General features: G+C 42.3%; 1 protein-coding gene across 2 annotated transcripts in view; it reads left to right on the forward strand.

The window, feature by feature from the left end:
* Window positions 1-24438, forward strand: part of CEP112 (centrosomal protein 112) — a 2145639-nt gene that overhangs the window by 1283846 nt on the left and 837355 nt on the right. For both annotated transcript variants that reach the window (XM_086930940.1, XM_086930941.1), the window contains one exon: window positions 13062-13244. In XM_086930940.1, the coding sequence (XP_086787066.1) occupies window positions 13062-13244 (183 nt within the window). The remainder of the gene's footprint in view (window positions 1-13061; window positions 13245-24438) is intronic.

Here is a 24438-nt window from a genome sequence, read left to right on the forward strand (position 1 = left end):
TAGATATTCTGTTGTTTTGCGCGGGGGGTCTAAGGGGATTTGGATGAATCGTTGGAATGGCGCGGAGGGTGGAGGGTATGTTGTTAAGGGGAGCTGGGTCGTAGGACCGGAGGAGGGTGACCGTGTCGAGGTCCGATAGTGTGTTGCAGGTGCGATGGGGGCGGTTTTCCCGATTGCGAACAGGGATGGAGATCCAGTGCGGGGGGCGTTGAGTGCGAGAGTCAGCCGCCCGAGTGGAGGTCCTGTTAGGAAGGGTGGTGCTGGTGAAGGCGGGTGAGGGGTGCCCGGGATGTGTGCAGAGTAATTGTTTGATGATGTGCATGTCTTGTTTGAGCTTGAGGAGGGTGGTGGGTGAGGAGTGACTGGAATGCGAGCAGAGTAGTTGTTTGATGTTGTGAATGTCTTCTTTGAGCTGGAGGAGGGAGGCCATAACGTGGTCTAGTGTGTGATTTGTGTTGGTGATGGGTATTGGAGGGATGGGGGAGGATGACATAGAATAGAGGAGGGTATTGGTGGTAGGTGGAGAGTGCATAGTGGAGGATGGGCGTATGTTAGTTGTGATGGGGGCGCATGTGGGGTAATGGGGGGTGAGAATCGGGGGGGGGAGTGTCATTGTATGTAGTTCTTTTTTGCCGAGGCGGAGTTGAAGTGATAGTGGTGTGCTCAGAGTGAATAGTTGATGTGTGGGCTTCGAATTGGGGGGGATACAGGGTGGGGATTGTCTGTGTGCGTGTCGGTCTGGTGCTGAACTCGGTTGGGCGGATTGTGGGTGGAAGCTGTGTTGTCATGGGTGAAAAGAATGGGAATGTGGGCAAGTGCTGCCTGAAGATGGCCGCCTGGTAGGAGCTCCTGTGAAGAGCTCCCAGTGCTGGGGATCCCGTTTCGGGAAGAATCAAACAAGTAACTGGATCACCACAAGTAACTGGATTGCTGACCCGATTTGCGGAGGCTGGAGCCTGGGGAGCACCGGGACCTGCCGCTGGACGCTCGCCTTGGGCTCCCACATCGCGTCGCCTGGACGGGGTGGCTGGGGCTCAGCGAGACTGCAGAGCCAGAGTTGATCGACGAGTCGGGCGGTTTGGCGGAGGTTGGTGCCTGAGGGGCCCCGCGACCTGCCTCTGGTCACTCCCCCGTCGAGCAGCCGGGACTGGGCGGCTGGGGCTCCGGGGACCTGCTGAGCCTGCACCGGGGCTGGCCCTGTGATCGGCCCGCACCACAGCTGAGGATTCGTCGCGGCTCTGGGGAGCTGAGGGAGGCCCCCCTCCCCCGACCGCTTCAGGGCAGAGGCGCCAGCTGCGGCGCTGGTTGCTGCGGCCGGCGGGGGCTGGCGGAGAGGAGCCACCCGTTGTGGAGCGGCGGCCTGGAGGACCGGGAGGCCCCCCCCCCGCACCCCCTCCCCGATCCGCGGCGGAGACGAGAGCTATTGCGCTGGTTTTTGTTTGTTGATAGTGAAGCAGTGGTCCCGGCTCCACAGCGGCGGAAGCGCGGTGGCACCAAAGGGCTGGGAGAGCCCCCGCCCGCGCTCCTCGGCAGAAGGAGGCAGGTACCAGATCGCTGCGATGAGCTCACACCTCGGTCCTCAGGCGCGGCACACTAACGGGACCAGGAGGGAACAGGAGGGACGTCTGAGGAGTGGAGCCTGCCATCGGAGGCTGGAGAGAAAGAGACATCACATCGGACGTCTGAGGAGTGGAGCCTGCCATCGGAGGCTGGAGAGAAAGAGACATCGGAGGGCTGAGTGTGAGACCCCTCTACAGCCCTGTATTCAATTTGATTAAGCATTGCAACAGCAACCTGACAATCTATGCTGGCAAAATCTACATGCACACGGTGCAGTTGGCATATAAGGTATTTATTTCGCCCCACCCGCCTGCTCACATCTTAAACTATCTCCTTTGTGCAAAATGGCTGGGGCCATAAAACTGTAGCCATAAATCTCACCGATCCCCCTGAAGTCCACGAGGCTCTTCAGCTTAACTCCTCCACACAAGTCCTCTAGAAGTAGAGATAAGCTCCCCTCCTCAGCATGCTACGAGCAGGGCTTGCTCTAATTGAAAATGAACCTGCCCTCCCCGGTGCACAAAGTAATAGCAACAGACAGAGGACTAATTTCTCTATCTCCCCTAGCGGTTCGGCCATCTTAGACTGCCTATCTTAGACTGCCTATCCCTGGCGACCATCATGGACTAGTCATTCCTCTCGGATAAAAGTTTGCCTTACTACAGTGATACTTTATGTATATGCCTAGTTGTATCTTGCACATCTCACTTTGTCTTCAACTGTAACACACCAACGCTACCTCAGATATTTACATCATATATTTACACATCCCACTTTTTCTTCACACCATGCACCAATTGCTACCTCATATATTTTGGGTTGCTCACTAGGGTCACTTTAGTTCCCATATAATTCTTGTTTGTAATTGTATTTTGCTGTTGACTCATATACCTCATTTATTTCTGACTACACACTATTGTTATATAGCATATAACTTGGGGTGCAACCTTATATTGCTACTGATTCATGCACCTCATCTATTTGGAAACACCCATCTTTGCCTTCTACGGTGGTATTATATGTCTATAATCCTAAAGGTATATTGCACATCCCACTTTTCCTTCACCCTATGCACCAAATGCTACCTCATATATTTGGGTTGCTCACTAGTGTCACTTTAGGTCTCATATAATTTTTTGGGTGTTATAGGATTTTGCTACTGACTCACATACCTCATTTACTTTTGAGTACTCACTATTGTTATATAGCTTATAATTTTTGGTGCAACTCTATCTTGCTACTGATTCTTGCACCTCAGTTATTTGGAAACACACATTTTTGTCTTATCACTATTGTCACTTTTGATTCAGGTATTTTACTATCTGCATGTCACTTTTGATTCAGGTATTTTATTATCTGCATGGATATTTCAGCCTAGTTTATCATCAGTATTAAACCTATAGTCCATGCTGTACATGTTTGTAATCCACTACGACCTCACTGTAATGCACTGATTAATTGCTCATATTGACCTGCTGTCACATGCAAGTGGGTTTTAGTGTATGTGTTTGTATTCTGCACCAGTTTATCATTATTGTGTACTCTACATCTGTGCACCTGTTGTTACATGCATTGGGGTATTAGTGTATGTGTTTGTATTCTGCACCAGTTTATCATCACTGGGCACCCTACATCGGCGCAATAGGCACCCACTACAGATCTTATCCCTGGTTGCATTGACTACTACCGCATACACTTTGGCTGCCCACTAGTGTCACTTTCAGTCCATGCAACCAGCGATTACGGAGCACCCTCCCACACCTACTGACTCCGTCACCCCAACATGGAGCTCATCGGCAAGCACACATACAGAATCAACTACCCACCCACACTCACCAAAAAAGCCGCTAAAAGCTTTAAACACAACCTACTGAGGTCCCACCCTGAAATACCCTTTGCAGACACCTACTACTCACCGGTTAATGGTGCCGTAAACATTGATATCATCTTCCACACAGCACGCAGAGCCCAATGGAGAAAAATGTTCCTCTCTTTACTCACCGTATCCAAATCCAGGAAATCCGCTCATGGCCAAACACTCTCCATCACACCATCCCAACTCTTCCCAGGCAGAACCTCCATCACTATCTACAACAACGGGATTGTCCTAATCCAATCCACAGACAGGAACCTGGAACTACTAGACAACCTGTTCCCTACTTTCTTACAGCACCTTTCCAATCCGCGGACCCCACTCAGTCCGATCACCCTTGACTTCACAGCCCCCGATCATAACGATGCTAACCCAGCTCAGTCCCTAAACGACACGCACCTCTCCTCCACCACCGGCATCGTCGTCATCCACCCACCTACGGTAACCACCTCACACTCCTCAATCACAGACTTAGATCTCTCCCCGACATACACCAGCCGCACCCCCTCCCGTCCCACCAACACCCCGACCTCCACTCATACCACTCACATTCCTTTCTCCCCTGACACCACAACCCCCAACTACCACGCCTCTACCTTACCTCAGCCCCAAAAGGACATGCACCTCTCCTCTACCATCAGCACCTTAGTCATACACCCACCTACGGTAGTTACCTCACACACCTCAACCACAGACATAGATTTGTCACCCATATACACCAAACGTACCCCCTCCCCCCTGTCACCAGCCCACATTCCCATTCTTTTCACCCATGACAACATGAATCTCCATCTACGGGATTGAGACTGAGGGGGAACCAAATCCAAATCCATAACCTCCAAAGTATCGGACTAATGAGGGATTGAATTATATGTTGTGTCAAGGGTTTCGAAACAAAAATGTGATCCAATCCTGTATGGGTACTATGGGCAGCAGAGTAGAAGGTGTAATCATGAGAGGTGGAATTGGAAAGTCTCCAAGAGTCTGTAAAATATCTACTGTAAATAATAGAGTGGAATTATTTGTGCATTTTATGAGGGGAAAATTGGATTGAGGATTGCCTATCTAGAACTGGTACATAATTTGACTACAGTCACCACAGAGAATAAAGTAGGGCCGCTATATTGTGCACATTTGTCAGTGACTGTAGGCCAGAATAGATAATCAAGTTGTGTTGGGGCATAAATGTTAAAAATAGTTTGAGGGATATTATTAATAAAAAGTTTAATAATAATCCATCTACCTTTGTCATCTAGTTCTTGTGCTACAACAACAAGATTTTGAGTTTTCTTACAAAGATAACAACACCATTCTTTTTATTAGCAGTCAGAGATACAAATACAGGGCCTACCAAGCCATATTTAAGTTTCAGAGCTTCAGACTCCGTGAGGTGAGTTCTGAAGTAAGACTAAGTCCAGAGCAGATTTGGCTACATGGGATAATACTCTCTGCTGTTTGATAGGATTAATAAATCCTTTGATAATCCAGGAAATTACTCTGAGCATTGAGTAAGTATGCAAACTGTGAGGACTAGCATATAAATAACACATTTGGAACAAGACTATAATACCTTTTTTTAGAGAAATAGCAGTATGAAGTATGAAGTGTTAGAAACAATCGAGGAAGGGAGGGAAAAAGAGATGAGAAAGAAAAGAAGAGGGAAAAAAAATATTAAAAGATGAGCCCATACATATCAAGCACTGACGGCTGAGAGGACATGCCTGAATAATTCACAAGAAGTAAATTGGGTTGGATGACGACGGCACAGCCAACAAGAGGGGCCACTCACCATATCAGAAGAGAATATTAGTAGGGTAAATGAATAGAGTGACAAATGTTGTGGATCTGTAAAGAAATAAGAGAGAACAATTAATGTAGATATAATAATAACAAGGGAAACAAGCAAATTAGTGTCACAAAAGGAAGAAACAACAGCACACTATCAACATATTAACCTGTAGAGGGGCCAGCTTTATCCGTATTGTTCGTCGAATGAGTGTTATTTTTATATTCAACCGGTTGCTCATACGAGGTGGTTTTATTCTAGCGAGTAACCTTAAAAATCATGGACGAAAAAAGGCCAAATTGAGCACCCAGAGTTCACAATGCTGGAAGAAGTTTGAGAAATTCCTTTCTTCTGTTGGCCGTTGCATTGCAGATGTCCTTTGAAATAAAAATCTTTCTGCCATACCATGTGATTTTTCTTTTTGATTTGGCTGCATATAGAACTTTCAAAAGGTCTGTAAACTCCAAAAAGAAGGGATTAACTGCGCATGGTTTAGTAGATGCTGTTGAAAATAGACGACAACCCAGTCTATGCGCACATTGTATATTGAGGTGATTAGAAGGAATTAGATCCAATAATTGAGGAAGGAGACAGGATTGTCTCCCTCCATACCGCCAGGAAGACCATAAATGCAGCGGTTGTTGCACCTGTTCCTGGTTTCTAAGCCTTCTGAGTGCTTCTTTACCTGAAGAACCTACTTTTCCAAAGTTGCAATTTTATTTGTGCTATCCTGTAAATTCACCAAATACATTTGATTTTCCATGAGGGACCATTTATTATCAAGGTGCTGGATGCGTTTGTTGGTTTCTCCAACAAATGGACGAAGGGCTAGAATCTCCTCTAACAAAATCTCCAGTGTTCTAGGAGATGGTGGGGTTTCAGGAGAAGGAAAGTCCTTTTTAAGTCTTTTGTTTGTGGAGGAGGGTGATTGCTCCTTCATTGAGAAAAAAATGTTAATGAGGAATAGAAATTAAATCTTCCACCAAGGAACTTCTAGGTGGAGAATGTTAGTGGGCTTTGGCAGTAAACTGGGTCTTGGGGATAATGTTACAATAAGGTTTCTTTCATTTACCCATATACAGCTTGAATAAGTATTATTTTTACTTGAAAGTCAGCAAAATACATTCAGGGAGTGCTGGAATATGTATATATTGTTTAATTGCAGCACAAAACAAGACTGAAATGTGAGAAAGATGGTGGTCTTGTGAGCAGTGAATATCTGGTGCACTTTAAGCGAGATAAAACTCATGTATGATGAAGAGTGCAGGAAAAGTTGAAAAATGCCTCCAAAATATGAAATAAAGTAGAAGAATGGAGCATAATACCACTGAACCTGCCATATTTGAAGTGAATGCATAATTAACAGGCTCAATGTGCTCTAAGGAACTTGCGTGTATCACAATGCTGAGCTGAAGAGGCAGCGAATGTAAAATGGCAGCCGAAAGCACCTCATACATGGGAAAGTCATGAAAGCAGCATAATCCAACCTCAAAAATTAGTCCTGCTGTTCTACAGATGATCCGAAGAAGAGGGAATGCATTTTCCCACCCAAGGAGATGTTGGTGGTCACAAAAAAAGGGACGGAGGTTCTAAAAGGAGGTAGAGCTCCCATCTCAGGCAGCCATCGCAAGTGGTGTCCAACCCTTGCCCCTCATTGCACATATGTCTGATCCATTGTTCCTCCTTGATCACAAGCACTGTTATTTATTTTCCAGCAGTGGGAATTAAAGTTGAATAAATCCATCCACACCTCATACATCCCTCCAAAAGAAATCATATTTAATTGTATCGTTGTTTTGTATAGATTGCTGATGGATTTAAGAAAATCACAGGCAGTTAAATGTTGCCTAACACTAATTTTTCCCAACAAAGTCTCCCAAAGGTCATATATCTAAGTTTATATATAATTTGCGGCACATGCTTCCCAATAACTGCAACATTGTTTTCATGAGCAGAGCGGGTAAGGCTAAAGGATACCTATACACTGTGTACTACAAATATGGTTGTTTTGAAGTTTGCTCTTATTATTTGTGTGTGGCCACCTTTCGTTTGAGGGTCCTCAGGGTATGGACATAACAAGAAACCTTAGGTGGAGCGGGGGGAAATGGAGCATAACCAGAAGCGGCTTCTCAATTTGAGTGGAGGAGTGTCGCCCCACAAAGAAACGCCCCAGGCCAGAGCTGAAAAATAAAGTGGTAATAAAGTTTACTTATTACCATTTTATTTTTCAACAATCCACCCCATCCCGAACTGAACATCAGGACAGGGTGGGCCATTGCTGCTGAGTGGCAGCAGGGAGCTGTTCACTTATGTTAAAAGTGGGCATGTTCCTTTGGGCATTCGTCGTTCAACTGCCAGCCAGACATGCACATTTTATACTTCTCTAATCTAGCTGTCTATGACAGCTGGGTTAGAAAAGGCACAGGCCTCAAGCCCTCATAAGAGCGCTGAGAGAGGCCGCGCCATATAATCGTGGTGTTTCTCTTATGTTGATTAACAGCATTAGAGCAGTGCCAGGATTTGCTTGGGAGTTGAGAGCCTGCCTTGAGGAGAGAAGACACACCGAGGAGGACTTCGTGCTGACTCTGGAAGGTAAATGTATTTTATTATATATATTTTTTTCTGTGACACTCGCCTCACCACCCTCTGTACTTGCCATCTCCAATGAGCATAACCTAGTCAACCTGGGCAGTATCTAGTTAACTGTCCACTGTGGTCGAAGAAAAAATGTGGATGTTGATTCCCAGGAATCTCTAGATTGGAAAAATCTTCGTTATATCAATGCATACCTTAGGGGGAAGAGAGTAGAGTTCACGACATGCTACCTAGAAAAAACGTCAGAGCACACACATATAAAGAGATGGCGCACCACTCTATATCGTCATGAGTAAGGCTATGTTTGAGGAGAAATGCAAAAACAGATGTTTGAGCATTAGCATTGAATCTGCGAATATTGATTGAAATCTCTTCTAGTCACGTGGTTTGCCTTGTACTTTGGCTGGAGTGGCAGAGTATTTGACAAGGTGACCCCTTCAAGGCCTATAGCATGCACACCAAGCCATTGGTTTCTGACCCTCTGAGGGACCGGGGGTGAAGCTATCGGATCTAAGTGGTATGCAGGGGAGGTGGATGGCGCTTTGTGCAGCAGAGCCTGTGCTTTGAACTGAATGTTGGTTGGGAAAAGGAGCCAGTGAAAGGTCGAGAGGGCTGGCCATTGGTCTTAATGCTTTAGATCTCATTTTGGATGGCAGGCAGTTTGTTATGTATCCCATAGAGGCTCTTTCAATACATAAACATGGTAAAATGAGAGTCCTAGATGGAGAATTATGCTCTAATGCATACATTAGATTGAATCTTCCAGCTCAGTATTAAAGGCTAAGAACATAGAGGATGAGCCCACAAAATAGGGCCCTCTAAGCACTGGAATTATATTAGTTTTACCTTCAGTGTAAAACATCCCACCTGTTCTTCGGGAACCCCCTGAGAAAACACCTGGAGCTGAGCTGTTCAAACTACCTTTTGAATGCTCAGTGAAGTCAAGTGAAGTAGTCATTGAGGAATTGCATATGTGGTGGTCTACCCCACTACTTGACTGGCCTCAAACTGCCTCAGTCAATGACTTACAGTAGTTCTTTCCCCCTCACTGTCCCTACCTCAGCACTGTGATTTAAGTCTTCCTATTGTGTCATTTTCATACATCTTGCCTGCTAGCCCATTTTCTGTTGTTATATAAAAGTGCCCTGAAGAGGTACTCAGTATTATATGAAACAAATGCATGCATAAATGAATGTGCACTTAAAGCAGACTATCAACAATAAACAACTTTAAGTGAAATGTGTCATGGGCTAGGGTGCTAAGGTAACTCTGGCGTGTTCTTAATGTGTGCCGAGCTGCATGTTAGCCCTGTTGTTGTTCTTTTGTTTACCAAAGTGAAATGTGTTATGATGTTGTGAAACAGATTTCTTTGTCGTGGGGTTTTAGGAGTACCATTGGAGACACCTTGGCAGGTGGGTTCAGGGTCTGAGAAGTTGGCATTCCTTTTATGACATAATTAGGTTTACATCGAGCAGCTGGAGTACCTATAACACCCTAAATACGTGGTTTCCGCAACATTGGTTTTGTTTAGGGTTAGTTAGGTCATTTAGAGTAATTATTACACTGTGTAACGCAAAATCGTGGACTTTTATCGGAAAGTAATGTCTAGTTATAAGTGATTATTGCCTCAGTGAACTTTTTGTTTCTCTTTATATGGACATTGCCAGTTCTGGCTGTGTGCAAGCAATTCCCCATTACAAACATCTGCAAAAAAACTGTGATGGTCCCGCAGTTGAACACACTTGTGTAGAGCATTATTCAACAACAGTCCCAAGGTGCCGGATCATGCCAGAAGAGTATTGCAAGTGGGTCTAAAAGAGGCTTGTGTTTAGATTACAGTGAACGGAACAGAGATTGGCTATTTGCTGAAGTTCTCCTGATATTGACTGAGATGGAGCCATTGCTTGCATTGGGTAATAAGCATTGCAGTTACCTTAGACAGAGATATTTGGGGCCGACCAGTGCAAACATCTGAAGGTGAGTGAATCTAAGCCTGAACTGGAATCCAATCCTGGATGTTGTAGCTCTTGGTAATGATCTGATTCCTGAGAATACGAATTCCCTGCGCCTCCGTCTTCTGGTTGCAAAGCCTGTTCATGACTAAACCTACCAGACTCTTTTAAGTTCAGCGTTTGGAAAAGCTTAGATTCCTTTCAATTGTAGCCAAGTTTCCTACTAATATTTACTAACTTTGCAGTTCTTCTTAACCCAAAAAAGGACTTTCCTTTATGGTCTGTGAATTTGTTTTCTTAGAAACTGTAAAACAAAATTTAGACTGAGGCATTTACCTTACCGTTTGGTGTTGCACTCACCGTCACCTGCGCACTACATGGTAGTTATTTACTTACAACTCCACACTGTATCGCTTCATTTGAGTAAACAATCTGATGATATTGTCATCATGGACCAGACCAAGTCCGGCTTTCAATGAGCTTGAGCAAGCTTAGCGCATACAACTCAGCTAATGCTCTCAAAATCAACCAAGATAAGACGAAGGTCTTGATCTCTGGCCGCTGCAAAAAACAAAAAACTTTAACATGGAATATCAGGCCCGCTAAGATTAAATCAACATCAAAATACAATTACCTGGGGGTTTGGTTCTGTGAGTCTCCCAGACCATCAGTCCATCTAGCTGCTCTGAAAAAGAGAGCTGGAGCAATAACATACAGCCTGACACGACTCAACCAATCCCCGAGTAGTCCCTCTGCAGAACCCATATTGAAAGAGATTAAAGCTACTCTTCTTCCCACCCTAACTTATGGGCATCAGGCCTTCCCTGAGGCATGTTCGGCTAGTCTTGACCACGCCCAGATTACCACTTACAAAAAAATCTTCTGCCTTCCGAATTACATTCACAGGGTATGACTACGACTGGATCTGGGCCTTACAAGACAATTCATCTCCTGTGTGGCAGACACCTTAAAGTACTATATAAAGGTGCTAAAAGCCGCAGTCAGTTCGCTTAAGGCCCTGTTAAAAGAAACCCTTGCCTGCCCTGGGAACCAATGGAATCGTCAAATTGTAAAAGCTTTAACTGTTAACTGTATTACACATTGATGAAACATCACTTACAGCAGACTCTATTGCATACACCGTCTAGAAAATGGTTATCAATAAGCAGGCAAGACTCTTACCAGAAGGACATCCAGGCCTTAAATCCTGCACCCCTTAAATGAATCGTACATTCCTGGGTTACAGCAACTATATCTCTCTGACAGTTTAAATGCAGTGGCCCTCAAAAATATAATGTTTATGCGTCTTCTAGGACTGCTCTCCATTGCTTTTAATCGATGGGCTCCATCAGGCGAGGAGGGGCCTGCAGACTGTGTAACTACAGGTCCGAATCATGGCTAGATCTTTTGTGCTGATGCCCCTAGAAAGTTCCTCCTCAAACCACTATATCTCAAGAAGGGCATCCACACTTGTTGGGAGGCATCTGCTCTCTGTTATATTTGTACCGATATACAAACGCTCGCAAGGGCCGGGAAAAATCGGAGACTTTTGGATAACTTGCTCTCTCCTTCTCCTGCTGCCCTACAATCGGCCCCTCCTCCCCAAAAACCTATTATAGACTATTTTGCAAAATGTTATAGCTTTTTTTCATTAGATTGAGCTACAAGATCCATTTTATCTTTGAATTTGCTGCTTTGAATTACTGTTACGACCACTGTATAAAAGTGTCTTGTTTGTAACATGTGCCCCAAACCCGACGGTTGTTCCGTCTCTTTTTTTTAATGCGGTTAAGATGCCACGGAGACGCCTACATAGCAATGGTTTTAGTTAACTGTGCTAATTTAACAATAAATACAATAAATAAATAAAATTTGAGTAAACAATCTTGTTGTGACCCCAGTATACATTTCATTTGAAGGGAACCATTTTACCTTATTCACAATTATTATTTCTTTTTGAGCCAAGCAAAGCAGAGCGGACCTATGGAATATACCTTTGCTCTTCCTTTATAATAGTCATGTGGCCAGATGTTTATTGGTGGGACTGGCACTACCCCTCAATTCCTCACCCATATCGCCCCATTCTAATTCTCATCCAAACCCGATAAAATAACAGGTGGGGAACTACAATGCATGCTAACTGAGACCGAACTGGAATCAGCTCCTTGCAAAACAGAAGTGAGGGAAAGCCCGCCCTGCAGAATGGAATGCTGCAGCTTTAAGAAGAGGTGGTCTGTGTGATTTCCTTGCGTAAACACCATCGATTTTGAACAGTCTCCTACTGTTCGCCTTTTTCCCCATTTTGGAGCAGGAAACATTCCCACGCTTAAAAATAGCGCGATATATTCCTAATAAACAGCGGGCTTCTTCTCTTCTTCTCATCTGAAATCCGCCAAAACTGAGGCAAAATCCAAGTGACTGCTCTGAGCAGCTGTGTGGCCTGGAGTTCGCTGGGGAAGCGGCTTCCTGCAGCCCCTATTCATCACCTGCTTCAAAGGCAGCCTAGCTGCTCTAGTGTGCAGGCCAGGTAGGGTGCCATTGTGCGCAGCCTGGGAGGATTAGTATCAAAGCTGCGGCGAGCAGGCCTTCGGTCCCGGGCTGCCATTCAGCCCTAGCAGGAAGAGGCTAAGACCGGCCAAGGTCACGATATCCAGTGTGCGGGGGACTGGGAACGGGGCCTGAGAATAGAACGCGTCTTATGAAATCATGGCACAAGCTTGCAGCCCAGCAGGTGCTCCCCGAAACACGGACATCTGTTTTTATTGCTGGACGGAGCCGACAATGAGATAATAGAGCTTTCTTTTTCAAATCATATTTAATACTGGGGAGGTCACGCGGGACAAGACAACTGAAGGTTACTGACCACAATATCGTGTTAAATTTAGCTAGCTTCTGTTTGGTAATTAAGGAAGAAATTCGTAAGGTTTGATTCTTTTCTGCATAAAAAAAGAAGAAAAGACATACTGGTGTGGGTTTCTTTACCATTTCTAATCTCTTCTGCTACCGATGAGCAACTGAATAGCATGAATGACATGGTGTAATTTAAGGAATGATATTTTGGATTGAGGAGACCGGGCAAAGACATTGGTTTCTCAGTTAGCAAATTTTCTTATTTGCCGCACAATTTTTTAGAATTTTGGGGCGAATCCATTAGAGATGTGCTCCGCCTCACACAGGTGAGGTAACAGTGATGCAAAAATGACGGTTGGCTGGTGAAGGGATATTACGCGCTGCGAACGTTGTCATGACGACAAGGATGAGCAATTGATGAACTGTCTCCTCATTATCCAATCAGATCGTGGAGCTGAAGCTGGAGCATGAGCAGACGGAGGCACACCTATTCCAGCAGCACAACAACGAGAAGGACTGCCTTGTCCAAGATCATGCACGGGAAATTGAGAAACTGGAGAAGCAGATGGGCGATACCATGCTGGAATATGAGCAAAAGGCGCAGGACCAACAAATTCAAGATGCACAGGTAAACCGATCATTGGAATTTTAAATGTGCTAGCGGAAATTTTTTAAATACATACACGTTATGGCGCGCGCTGTCAAAATATTTATGTTGCTAATGCTCCGCGATTGGTGCGAAATTGTCATGTACATGCAGTGTCTTGCTGATTTCTCTTCCCTTCTGGAACATAGTGCACTCAGGCTTAAAAGTGCAGAAACCACAGGCTGCCAGATTAAAAATCCCATGGTGCGCCATAACTCGGCCTTCTATTTATAATCCCGCCTCGTTTTCTTTCATGATGGATTTCAGGGGCTTTTCCATGGAGAAAAATAGATTCTGTCACTCCTCCCTCACCAACCCCTCCCTTGCCATTTACCTCCTTCCTCAGGACCCAATAGAGGGAAATATCTAATTGATTTGTGCATTCCACCCCAACCCCCCCTTCATCCACGCTCGGCAGGTAGCCATTGCTATCTGCTTTCAGAAATTACCAAATTGTATTTATTTGTTGTTGTCATTTTCCCCTTTAAATTTTCGTTTTTATCAGATTGCATCTGCCTGAGAAAAAAAACCATGTTCAGAGAAAGACCGTTCCACATGGGGGTTGAGATTTTCTCTTGCACACATACACAAAGGTGAAGGTTCTTCCTCCCTATCATGTCTCTGTATAGGCACGGCTGGGCGCCATTTGTCAGAATAACCTCCAGCTGTGGTTGCATTTGGCTCTTCAAAGTTGTGGATCAAATCTGCACTGTCAGCATGGAAAATTATCTTTATTGGGTTACCAACGAAAACATCATCTTTTGTGTGTTTTTACATATTGTTTTTAAAAGCGTTTGATACTTGGGTGTAAGCGCACAAAAAAGAGGCCTGCTAACCAGTAAGCGCAACTCGCTCATAAAAAGAATATTGTATATCTTTACAAAATGTTGCCATTTTCTTTTGGGTTCTGTAGGCCTTTGTCTTAAAACAAGTAACTTGTTGTTTTTTTCGGCAACAGGAACATTGAAATTTAGCAACATATGAATTATTTATTGTGTACTAGCGGATCTCTCTTTCTTGCATATTGTACATCTTTGCAAACCCTAACTGTTGTGGCAGTGTCAACAATGCTCCCATTTTATTCCAGCCATCCATGGAAATTATCTATTTACCATATTTTTGTGTGTCTTGGTGAGCATACAGAAGATGGTAGCATTACATTTAAATCTTGCCTTAACAACATCTATTCGGAATTAGGGTGAGTGCTGGTTTTTGGTAAGAAAGGGCTCAGACATTTGTTACTCACGTTAACACAGGGTTCTTACCAAGTCAATCATTGACTCCTCCTACCAGATGAATGCAGCCTTCTATCAATGTTAATACTGAGCATGCTCACAACCGAACAAATCGTGTTATCAGACGAAACTGGTAAACAAATTCTCCACCTGTATAACTCAATTACGTTTTTAACAAACATAGTCTTCTCTATAGCCTGCACAGCAAAGGAACAAATAGGACAGAGCGTTGTATGACGTGCTGGTATCCTACGAAACATGTGGGTGAATGTAGATATGATTGCTAAATCCGTTGCGCTCAGGCTTACATCTTTCCTGTGATTGGACGTGCATTTGGAGCATCATTAGCATTTTTCTTGACTTTTTCTACGAAATCTCTACTTTGTTGGTTGATGCAATTTTAGGAGAGAAAATAAAGAAACTATCCAGCGGTCCTTGTGTAAGGATAGCTAGCTGTCAATTAGTTGAATATTTATTACTTTGATAATTACAGTTCATATCAGTTATCACATCTTGCATTTAAAAGTAATTTGGAGTGAGTTCTGTGAAATCCTTGCTCATCTACATATGTGTGACAAATTAGAAGAGTGCTATAAAAGAAAATGTAACAGCCCTGCTCCATTTATGCGGCTGGAATCTGAAACAACATCCACGTATCCTTCAGGGCTGCCCCAACTGTACTTCAGTTTAGGCAAGAGCTTAAGACTCGCCTCTTTGAAGAACACTACTTCACAAGAACCCAGCAGTTCACTTCAACTTTCAGAACCCAACTTCCCCTGCAATCACTCACTCACTGACTGTTGTCTTGTGACTAGGTTTGTGCTGCACAAATATGGCCTACGTACACACACGCTATCAGTTGTCAGTGATCATAGCTCTCATTGCTTATTCTGCTTATTGTTGTTTATTGCTGCGCCAGTCTTTACCTCATAAATTGTCGTCCTCATTATTGTATACTGTATGTTTTTTCGGAGCTAAAAAGGTGCAATTGGCAACCATTTGTGCCAAAAGAAATATACAATGCTCAGCACAGTGCAGACCACTAGGAAATTTAAAGAAATAGATCATCCATTTGGAAAAGCACTTAATGCCAATTAATATTATGCGATTTATGTCAGAGCTACTATATTTTCTACTTCAGTCTTTAAAACACATGCCTACAGCTATTTCAGAGACATTGCAAAAGTCTTTGAACAATATTTGTGAATAAAATAAAACACTCCAGAACCTGAATATTAATTAAAAGTACCTTTAACAGCTTTTATGTTTGGGAATGAAGGACAGCACTATAGTTTAAGGCTACAGAAATAGCTGACAAGTTCAAAAGAAGGTAAAATGACCCCATGTTTTCAAAGCCATACAGGCATCCTGATCTCGGCCAACAAAGGATCAATTTCATCCTTGATTCAGTTAGTAAAGTTGGGAGTTAAGAGCCATTGCAATAAATGTTTGTATCTGGACTTTGAGATTTCCAACGTTGCTGGTGACTGCTTTTCTTCTCTTGCCTGTGCTCAACTCCTGCCTACAGTGGTTTCCAAGTAGGTAGTGTAGAAAGGTTGCCCCACTTCCATAAATTCTTAGGACGTGATGGTCCTCATAGCTCTGACTTTGGCCAAAGGCTTTTTATTTAGTCAGCCCACAGATTTGGCTCAATTCCATAAACTTATGTTTCTAGATTGATATCTCAAAGATAATATTATCCTTTGCCACTTTCTATGGCACCATCAAGAACTACCTATTACATTATGTGGCCATCCTGGAAAAAGTGCCGCTCTTTACAGTCATTTTGAAGGTTCTCTTTGGCCTTTCTCTTTTCCCCTCCATACTGTTCTTCCTCTCCCATTCCCTTTTACTTCATCCTCTCTAATTCTTTCCGAATCCTTTTTGATTCATCACTTTCTTTTGAGGATAACATTTCTTAGGTATCATTATGCCATCTTAAACAATGTAACGGGGGATGTGTTGAATGTATTTATTTTTAGTTTTATGACAACTTTACCAAAGGCTTTCAAGGAGCAGACGGCGTACTACACAAATACTAATCACATAACAAAAATGTTAGGTTTTTCTGTATGGTGGAAAGGTCAGCCTGAGAGGATACTGTGTACGTTGCAGTCACTAAGCAGTATTACATGGAACAATTAGCACATAAATATTTGCATATGCAAATGAGAATTGGTACAAAGATGCATGACGTAGTTATGGTTCAATTGAGTGTGAATCTGACCTCTCCAAAGCTTTAACGTGTTGTGCTCATCAGGGGAAAGATGAATTGATATTGGAAGATATAAAGACAGTTTGAATATATATATATATATATATATATATATATATATATATATATATATATACACACACACACACACACACACATATATATATATATATATATATATATATATATATATATATATATATATATATATATATATATCTACTGGCGGTCGCCAGTAGGTATATATAGTTAGGATTTTTTTCCTATGGGATTTCTGAAAATTCTATGTCAAATAACTTTGGCGTTTGTGGACGGAATTGTCTGAAATTTGCAGGAAAATGGCACATTTTGTTTCTGAGCAGCCCCTGAAAAATTGGGGGGGTTTCGTTAAGGGGGGGGGGGGCAAGAAAAAAGGGGGGTCCCAAAACGTGTTTTTCCCATTCATTTTTCCATAGGGCGGTTGGAATCACTTTTAGCTCGCACGGCTGAATGGTTTTATACGAAACTTGGCAAAATTGTAGATTTGGTTTGCCCGACGTTCCTTTGCTATGTCTCAATATAAGTGCTCCAGTGGATTTTGAGAAATTAACATTTGAAAAAACAGATATATCTGTGACAGCGTCCCGGTTAGCTCCCCGGTTCGCGTACCTGACGCGTAACGGAACTTCGCGAGGAGAAGCGGATTGGCTCCCCGGTGACTGTCAACATTCTAAACAGTCCGGAGCGGCCGCCATCTTGTGTCTCGGTAGGATCGAGACACAAGAGGTGGAAAAAACAAAGTGGGAAATGAGCATAAGGGGGCAGAGTACATCCTCCCTGACCCCCTAGGTTTGATGAGGGGGCATTAAAAGGGCCCCGCGGGGCAAAAAAAAAAAATTTTTATTATCGTTTTTTTTTGCGGGGGGAGCGCCCGGTACGCGCACCGGGAAGCGGTCCGGGGAGCGTAATATACGGAAAAAAGAATGTTCAAATATTGTATGTTTATCGATTGTTCTTTTTGTTGTATTTTTTTTTCTATTTAAGTACCAACATGTAGGTACCAATGCAGAGTGTAAAAATAAATATACACCGTTTTCTTTGCAGATATCTTGCATGTTGTTTCAGAAGTTATTGTGGTATATGGAATTCATAGCATAGTCTGTGAGGAAAGCAGAAAGAACATGGACGCAGGAGATGATAAAGAGATGTTAAATACACATTGGAGATAATATAGTGGGAGAAAGGAAGTAACTATGAGCAAACTTACTATGTAACACAAAAAAAGTTGCACAGTATATTTTAAGTCTCAGTTTATATTTTATCTTTTTAGGTACTATTTCATAATTTTCATATTAAAAAGAATAATGTCTCAAACAATTTTAACTTTTAAAATTTAAATTTATTGTTCTGATTTTTCATAATCTAAGAGAATTTGTAGCATTAAATCATCAGGAATGTCCTCCTTTTCATTCCAAGAATCACATTCACATTCTTCAGCACATTTTAATAATTCTTGGTCTACTGATTCATCCATAAAGTCTAGTTCTTCTTTTTCTTGGTTTGGATTGCTTTCAATCTTAATTTCAAATGAAATTGTATTTTCTTTTGGCTGTGCTTCCATTTTCTTGCTGTAAATTGCATAAACAAATATATCAGTGGAGTTAGGGCACTGTTGGGTTTAAGTTCAGACAGGTGCTTGTGAGTTTTTAACAGTGAAGTAATCTTTGGGCAGTGCATGGTTTCAGGCAGGAAGTAAAACTATTAAAAAGTGCCTGTGGTGAAGCCTAAGTAAATTCATAATTATACCACAGAAGCCTAACTCAATCAATAATTTAAATAATTAAGTCTTTCTCAATGACTAACTCTTATAGAGGGTCAGTATGTAACTATCTGAAAACGTTTTCCTTATTTAATATAAAGTGCATAACATAGTTCTCCTTTCAAATTTTTAAAATTATATCTTACCTTTGAAAAAGAAGTTAAAGCTCGCAGTCAAAATGCTCTTGAAATGTACTTCAGGAAGTAGTAGTCAAAATGGCTGTGTTTCTCTCTCTTTCTTTATATATATTCAGGTACATAACCAATCAAATGTCATGAAATAATAGTAGAAAATGAAAGTAACATTTTAATTGGTTGTCAATTCTAACACTTCATATGTGTTTCTGTCATGTAATTTACCTCAGGATATTTAGTCAGTCCTACAGCATAATTTTCTCAATGAAATTCCATCAAAATTGGGTAAATGGTAGGGACTGCTATTTAGTAGGGCCTATTCTATATTTGATGAAAGTGTCTTCAGTGGTTTTTCTGTAGATTACTTTCCCACCTTTTTTTAGCGAGCGCTCACCGGTGCACGCACCGGTACGCGAACCGGCAGCGTTACGGGAGTCCTCCATTTTGTGTATAAGTAGAATTGAGACACAAGATGGAGGGAAAACAATGTTTGGAATGGGTAGAAGGGGGCACGGTAGATACGTTGTGACCCTCTATGTTTTCTAAGGGGGGCTTAGGACGCTCATATAGGCAAAAAAAAAAAAAATGAAAAATTTCGCCGGGGAGCGCCCGGTACGCGCACCGGTAAGCGAACCGGGGAGCGTACTTTGGTGAAAAATAGTGAAAAAAGTTAGGAAAAGATAAACATTTAGAATGATCAGAGGTAGGGTAGCTCTGAAAGGAGCTATTGGGTTCTGTGGCTGATTTAGGTACCTACAAGTAGGTTCCAATGCACAGTTTTAAATTCAGGAGGAATATTCTATTCCCCTCATCTGAGAAGTGCACACCATCTCCTCTGTAGATGTCTTGCATGTTGTAATGCAAGTTATTGTTGTATATTGAACCCATTCTAAAGTCTCTCATGTAAGCAGAAAGAGATTTATTCACATGTTTCCGTGCTTTCTCAAATTGTGGACAACATTGGTTGGACCAGTTCCATTTCTGTCTTTGGCATATATTGGAATATACCAAGGCAGTTTGGGGAAAAAGTGTCATTAATTGATGAAAGGTGTCCTTTAAAAGCATTTCCAGACCAACCCCAGTCATAGTGCCCAAATCATTTCCACCACAGTGCACTATTAAGAGGTCAGGGTTTGGCAGATGCATAAAACAATTATAATAAAAACATATAAAATATATTTTTAATTTAAAGAAGAATACATTTTACAGCTTTTGATATTTGCTATTAAAAGGCCATTGAAATTCACTGAAAAAACCATAGGTTATAGACCATATATAGTTAGGAATTAGCATTTACAAAACCTTGAAAATTCACTGAAAAAACCATAGGTTATAGACCATATATAGTTAGGGGTTAGCATTTACAAAACCTTACTTTACTCACACAAAACCATTGAAATTCGCATATATAGTTAGTTGCACTAACTATATATCGCGCACCCGCAATCCACTGCTGATGATGTCACATATTACATCATTCATGACATGGTCAGTGACATCACTGATGACATTTCAAATGACATCACTGATGACATCTCAAATGACATCACTGATGACATTTCATTTGACATTACTGATCACATCACTGATGATATCATTTATGTGATAATACAATGAACCTCTTCAGACTCTAATATAACCTTAGATACAATCAGTGTAAACAGACACTTACAGACTGTCACTCATCCATGGAGTTACTCACACACCTAGTCAGTCATTCCAAGAATCAATCACACCTCCATTTCCTCAACTATACCGTTATACACACCTTACTTATTCAAACATATACTAACACATATTTACTCTCTTAAACAATGATCCATACAGCCACTCACACATTTACTGGCTCTTATGCACAGTTATTAATATATGTCAACTCTCACATGTACTGTGTTTTACATATGTACTTACTTTGACATGTAGCACTGAGATATCCATTCAATCACCAATACACTCATGCACACAGTCAACCGCCCATACAGCTGTTTCCACATGCACTTTTGAACCCATACATCTAGTGAATCAACTGCTCACACATCTATGCACAGAGTCATACACCTCCAAGCCACCCATACACACACTCAGTCTCCCATACAAATACTTGGGCAACCAATCAATAATCCATATAATTACTCATATAGCTACTGATCAACACATGCAGCAGTTTACAGAACAACAGATATAAAGATGCACAAATTAAGACAGTTTAGTCAATAACCCATGCACTCAGTGAGACACATTTAATCACTCACTCATACAGTCAGTCATGCACCTACTAAATCCTTCATCCAGACACTTATACATTCACTCATTCTCCAATATGTAAGACATATTTTAACTTTACAGAAACATACAGTCACTGGATGTTGTCATCAGTGATGTCATCAGTGATGTCATTTGAGATGTCATCAGTGATGTCATCAGTGATGTCATTTGAGATGTAATCAGTGATGTCATCAGTGATGTCACTGAACATGTCATGAATGATGTAATATGTGACATCATCAGCAGTGGATTGCGGGTGCGCGATATATAGTTAGTGCAACTAACTATATATGCGAATTTCAATGGTTTTGTGTGAGTAAAATAAGGTTTTGTAAATGCTAATCCCTAACTATATATGGTCTATAACCTATGGTTTTTTCAGTGAATATATATATACATACATACACATATAGTATATAATTCTGTATACAAAATATTGCTGTTCATTGTGTAGACATTTATACAATTCTATAATCAGTCTTTTACAAGGCATTGGCACTGCTCTGTCGACCTACTAGGGGTAAAGTGCAGTGTTTGCAGCAGCTTTAATGTGTCAGTTAGTTCCTGAATTGGGGGGTTGATGTAAACACCTATAGTTGCAATAGAAAATTGTTTTAGATTTCAGCTCATGGCATGAGAACTTATGTTTGTGAGTTTTTCTTTTTTGGCTCTATGTATTTTGAGTTGGTCGATGGAATACCTGTGGTTTATGTTTTTGACCACCGGAGTTGTAATTTGTTGCCAAGTCAGTCTGGGTTTCTTAGATACAACGTGTGGTAAATTATTCACTAAGGGCCAGATGTAGCAAGCGAAATAGCGAAATTCGTAGAATATCAGCGTTTGGGATCGCAATTTAGCTGTGTGCTATGTAGGTAGGCAAATACCTACTTGCAAAATAAGGTATCGCAAAATTTGCGATTCCTCTTTTTGCACAAGCATTTAGAGAATCGCAATTTGCGATTCCCTAATTGCTATGCTAGTATGCTTCGCAAACTGCGATAATGCCTTAAGGAATCCCAAATTACCACCAACTTCAAATTGGTGGTAAGTGGTGATTTCCTTTAAAAAGCACTTTTTTGATGTTTTCAAATTGCCATGTGGCACACATACATGACCTTAGGGCAGAGGTCTTCAAACTTTTGGATGCCGAGACCCCCCTGTCAACATTTTCAGGCGTAAGGACCCCCTCCTGACAAAAATTTCTAAACCCTGTGTGGGGGACAAGAGTACCCAAGTGACTGCACGGTGAGCGATGCAACAGTGTGAGAGTAGGGTAAAAGGAGTGACTGCAGGGTGAGTGAGGGGACCATATGAATTTGGGTTTGGCTGTAAGTGCAGAGTGGGACGAATTAATGCATGGTTAGTGATGGCCTTGTTTGAGTGAGCTACAGATTGAGCAGTGAGGGGGGACAGGTGAGTGAAGTGTCACATGAGTGCAGGGTGAGTAGTGTGCTCATGTGACTGCAGGGTGAGGTACAGGATGAACAACGCAAGCGCATTGTTAGTGCAGAGTGATCACTGTGAGTGCAGGGTGAGCGGGTGAATGTTGTGAGTGCATGGTGATCAGTGTGAGTGCATTGTGATCGCTGTGAGTGCAGGGTGAGCGGGTGAATGTTGTGAGTGCATGGTGATCAGTGTGAGTGCATGGTGATCAGTGTGAGTGCAGGGAGAGCAGGTGAATGATGTGAGTACATTGTGATCAATGTGAGTGCATTGTGATCCTTGAGTGCAGGGTGGGCGGGTGAATGGTGTGAGTTCATGGTGATCAGTGTGAGTGCATTGTGATCAGTGTGAGTGCATTGTGATCTCTGTGAGTGCATTGTGATCACTATTAGTGCATGGTGATCAGTGTGAGTGCAGGGCGAGCGTGAAAGTGAAAGCGAGAATGAGGAGTGAGTTGTCTGAATGCAGTTTGCATTCCCAGAAACTTGAAGCGTAGGGTTTCAGATATAAGTTAAACTATAGCTATAATGGTATTAATCAGGGATCGAGGGTGGAGGAAATAAATAATGTGCCGATACAGCTCATTATTTTGATGGCCCATAAATAAGCAGTCACCTAAAGCTGTATGTTTAGCACTTATCTGTGGATACTTAGAACAGCAAATATAAATAGAAAGCACTTTTAATTGTGTTCTAGGGCTGCCTCAATGATCCATGGCTGATAATTACAGAGAACAAAGACAGAAAAGTCACATAGCTAATTAATACATACTTTTTTATTTATAACTCTATTTAGTGTCAAGAGCAGGTCTCTGCGGGCTCTTTAAACAACACACAGCAGGCATTTTTCTTTTGGCTACCCAACTTTATAGTTCTTTTCATTAAATGCATTCTCACACTACAGCAGTAAGTGTAAAAATACAAATGTAAGGAATAGGCAGAGTGGGGGCCCAGGGGGTACTGGAACCATAAAAAAACTAAGCCTAGGTAACCAGTTAACAAAGGCATGTAAATATGCAAATGGTCTTTAAAGACCTGTGAAAAGCTCAGGCGGCCGGAGATAAGTCTCCAGACACCTCCCAGCCGAGCCCCCAGCAGCGCGAGCTGCACTGCAGCAGCCCGGGCTGAGAGACACTACAGGGAAGGAGATGGGCTGAAGCTATGGGCCTGGGCAGAAGTGTGAAGGGAATGTGCGACCCCCTTCCTATCACTCCACGGCCCCACCGTGGGTCGCGCCCCACAGTTTGAAGACCCCTGCCTTAGGGCATGTATGTGCGCCACATGTGCACACATGCACAAGTCAGGGTTGCAACAGGGTGTCCATTGGGAACCCTTGCACCCTTGAAATTTTGCGTGCAATTCCCATTCATTCCTATGGGCCTCTTGTTCCAAAGGAATGAATGGGAAGTCTTTCCTTATTTGCGACTCACAAATTGCGAGTCGCAAATAAGGAATGTTTAGGAATCGCAAAAAATATTGCGATTCCTACCTATGTGGCATTTTGGGAGTCTTTAATAGCGATTCTCTAAAAATTGCTATTAAGGACTTGCTAAACTGCTTTTACCCACATCTGGCCCTATGTCTTGAACTTGATGCAGGTACTGAGGTGGTATCTGCATCAAGAACTTTAGGAGAAAGTGGTAGGTCCAAAAAAGTATGGAGTAAGAATATCATTAGAACAGGTCGATTTTAACAAAAATTGATTTTTGGACGAAATAAAGCACTTTGAAGTGCAACCAGTCCAGCGCTTCCAAAAGAGGGATTATCCAATTGTACCAAGAATTATTACTCCATGCCATGGCAGCTATGAGCTGAACCCATGGCAGTCTAATCAATGTCTATATTGAATGGTCAAGTAATGTAGGCCTTAAAATAACGTAACCAGCATTGTACGAGCACCTAAATAAAGCACCTGCACTCGATAGCGGTAGGTTAAGTAAGTAAACACTCTTGAGGCCTTTCAATTTGTAAAATCCCTATTTAACCAGGCTTGAAATCTGATCGTTCATTTAGAGGAAAAGAGAAGGGCAGACAGGAGCCCAAAGTTTCTAGGCAGATTAGCTGAATATTGGAATGCGAGTATTTTC

The sequence above is a fragment of the Lissotriton vulgaris genome, chromosome 7 (genome assembly GCF_964263255.1).
Source record: "Lissotriton vulgaris chromosome 7, aLisVul1.2, whole genome shotgun sequence".
NCBI classification, from domain to species: Eukaryota; Metazoa; Chordata; class Amphibia; order Caudata; family Salamandridae; genus Lissotriton; species Lissotriton vulgaris.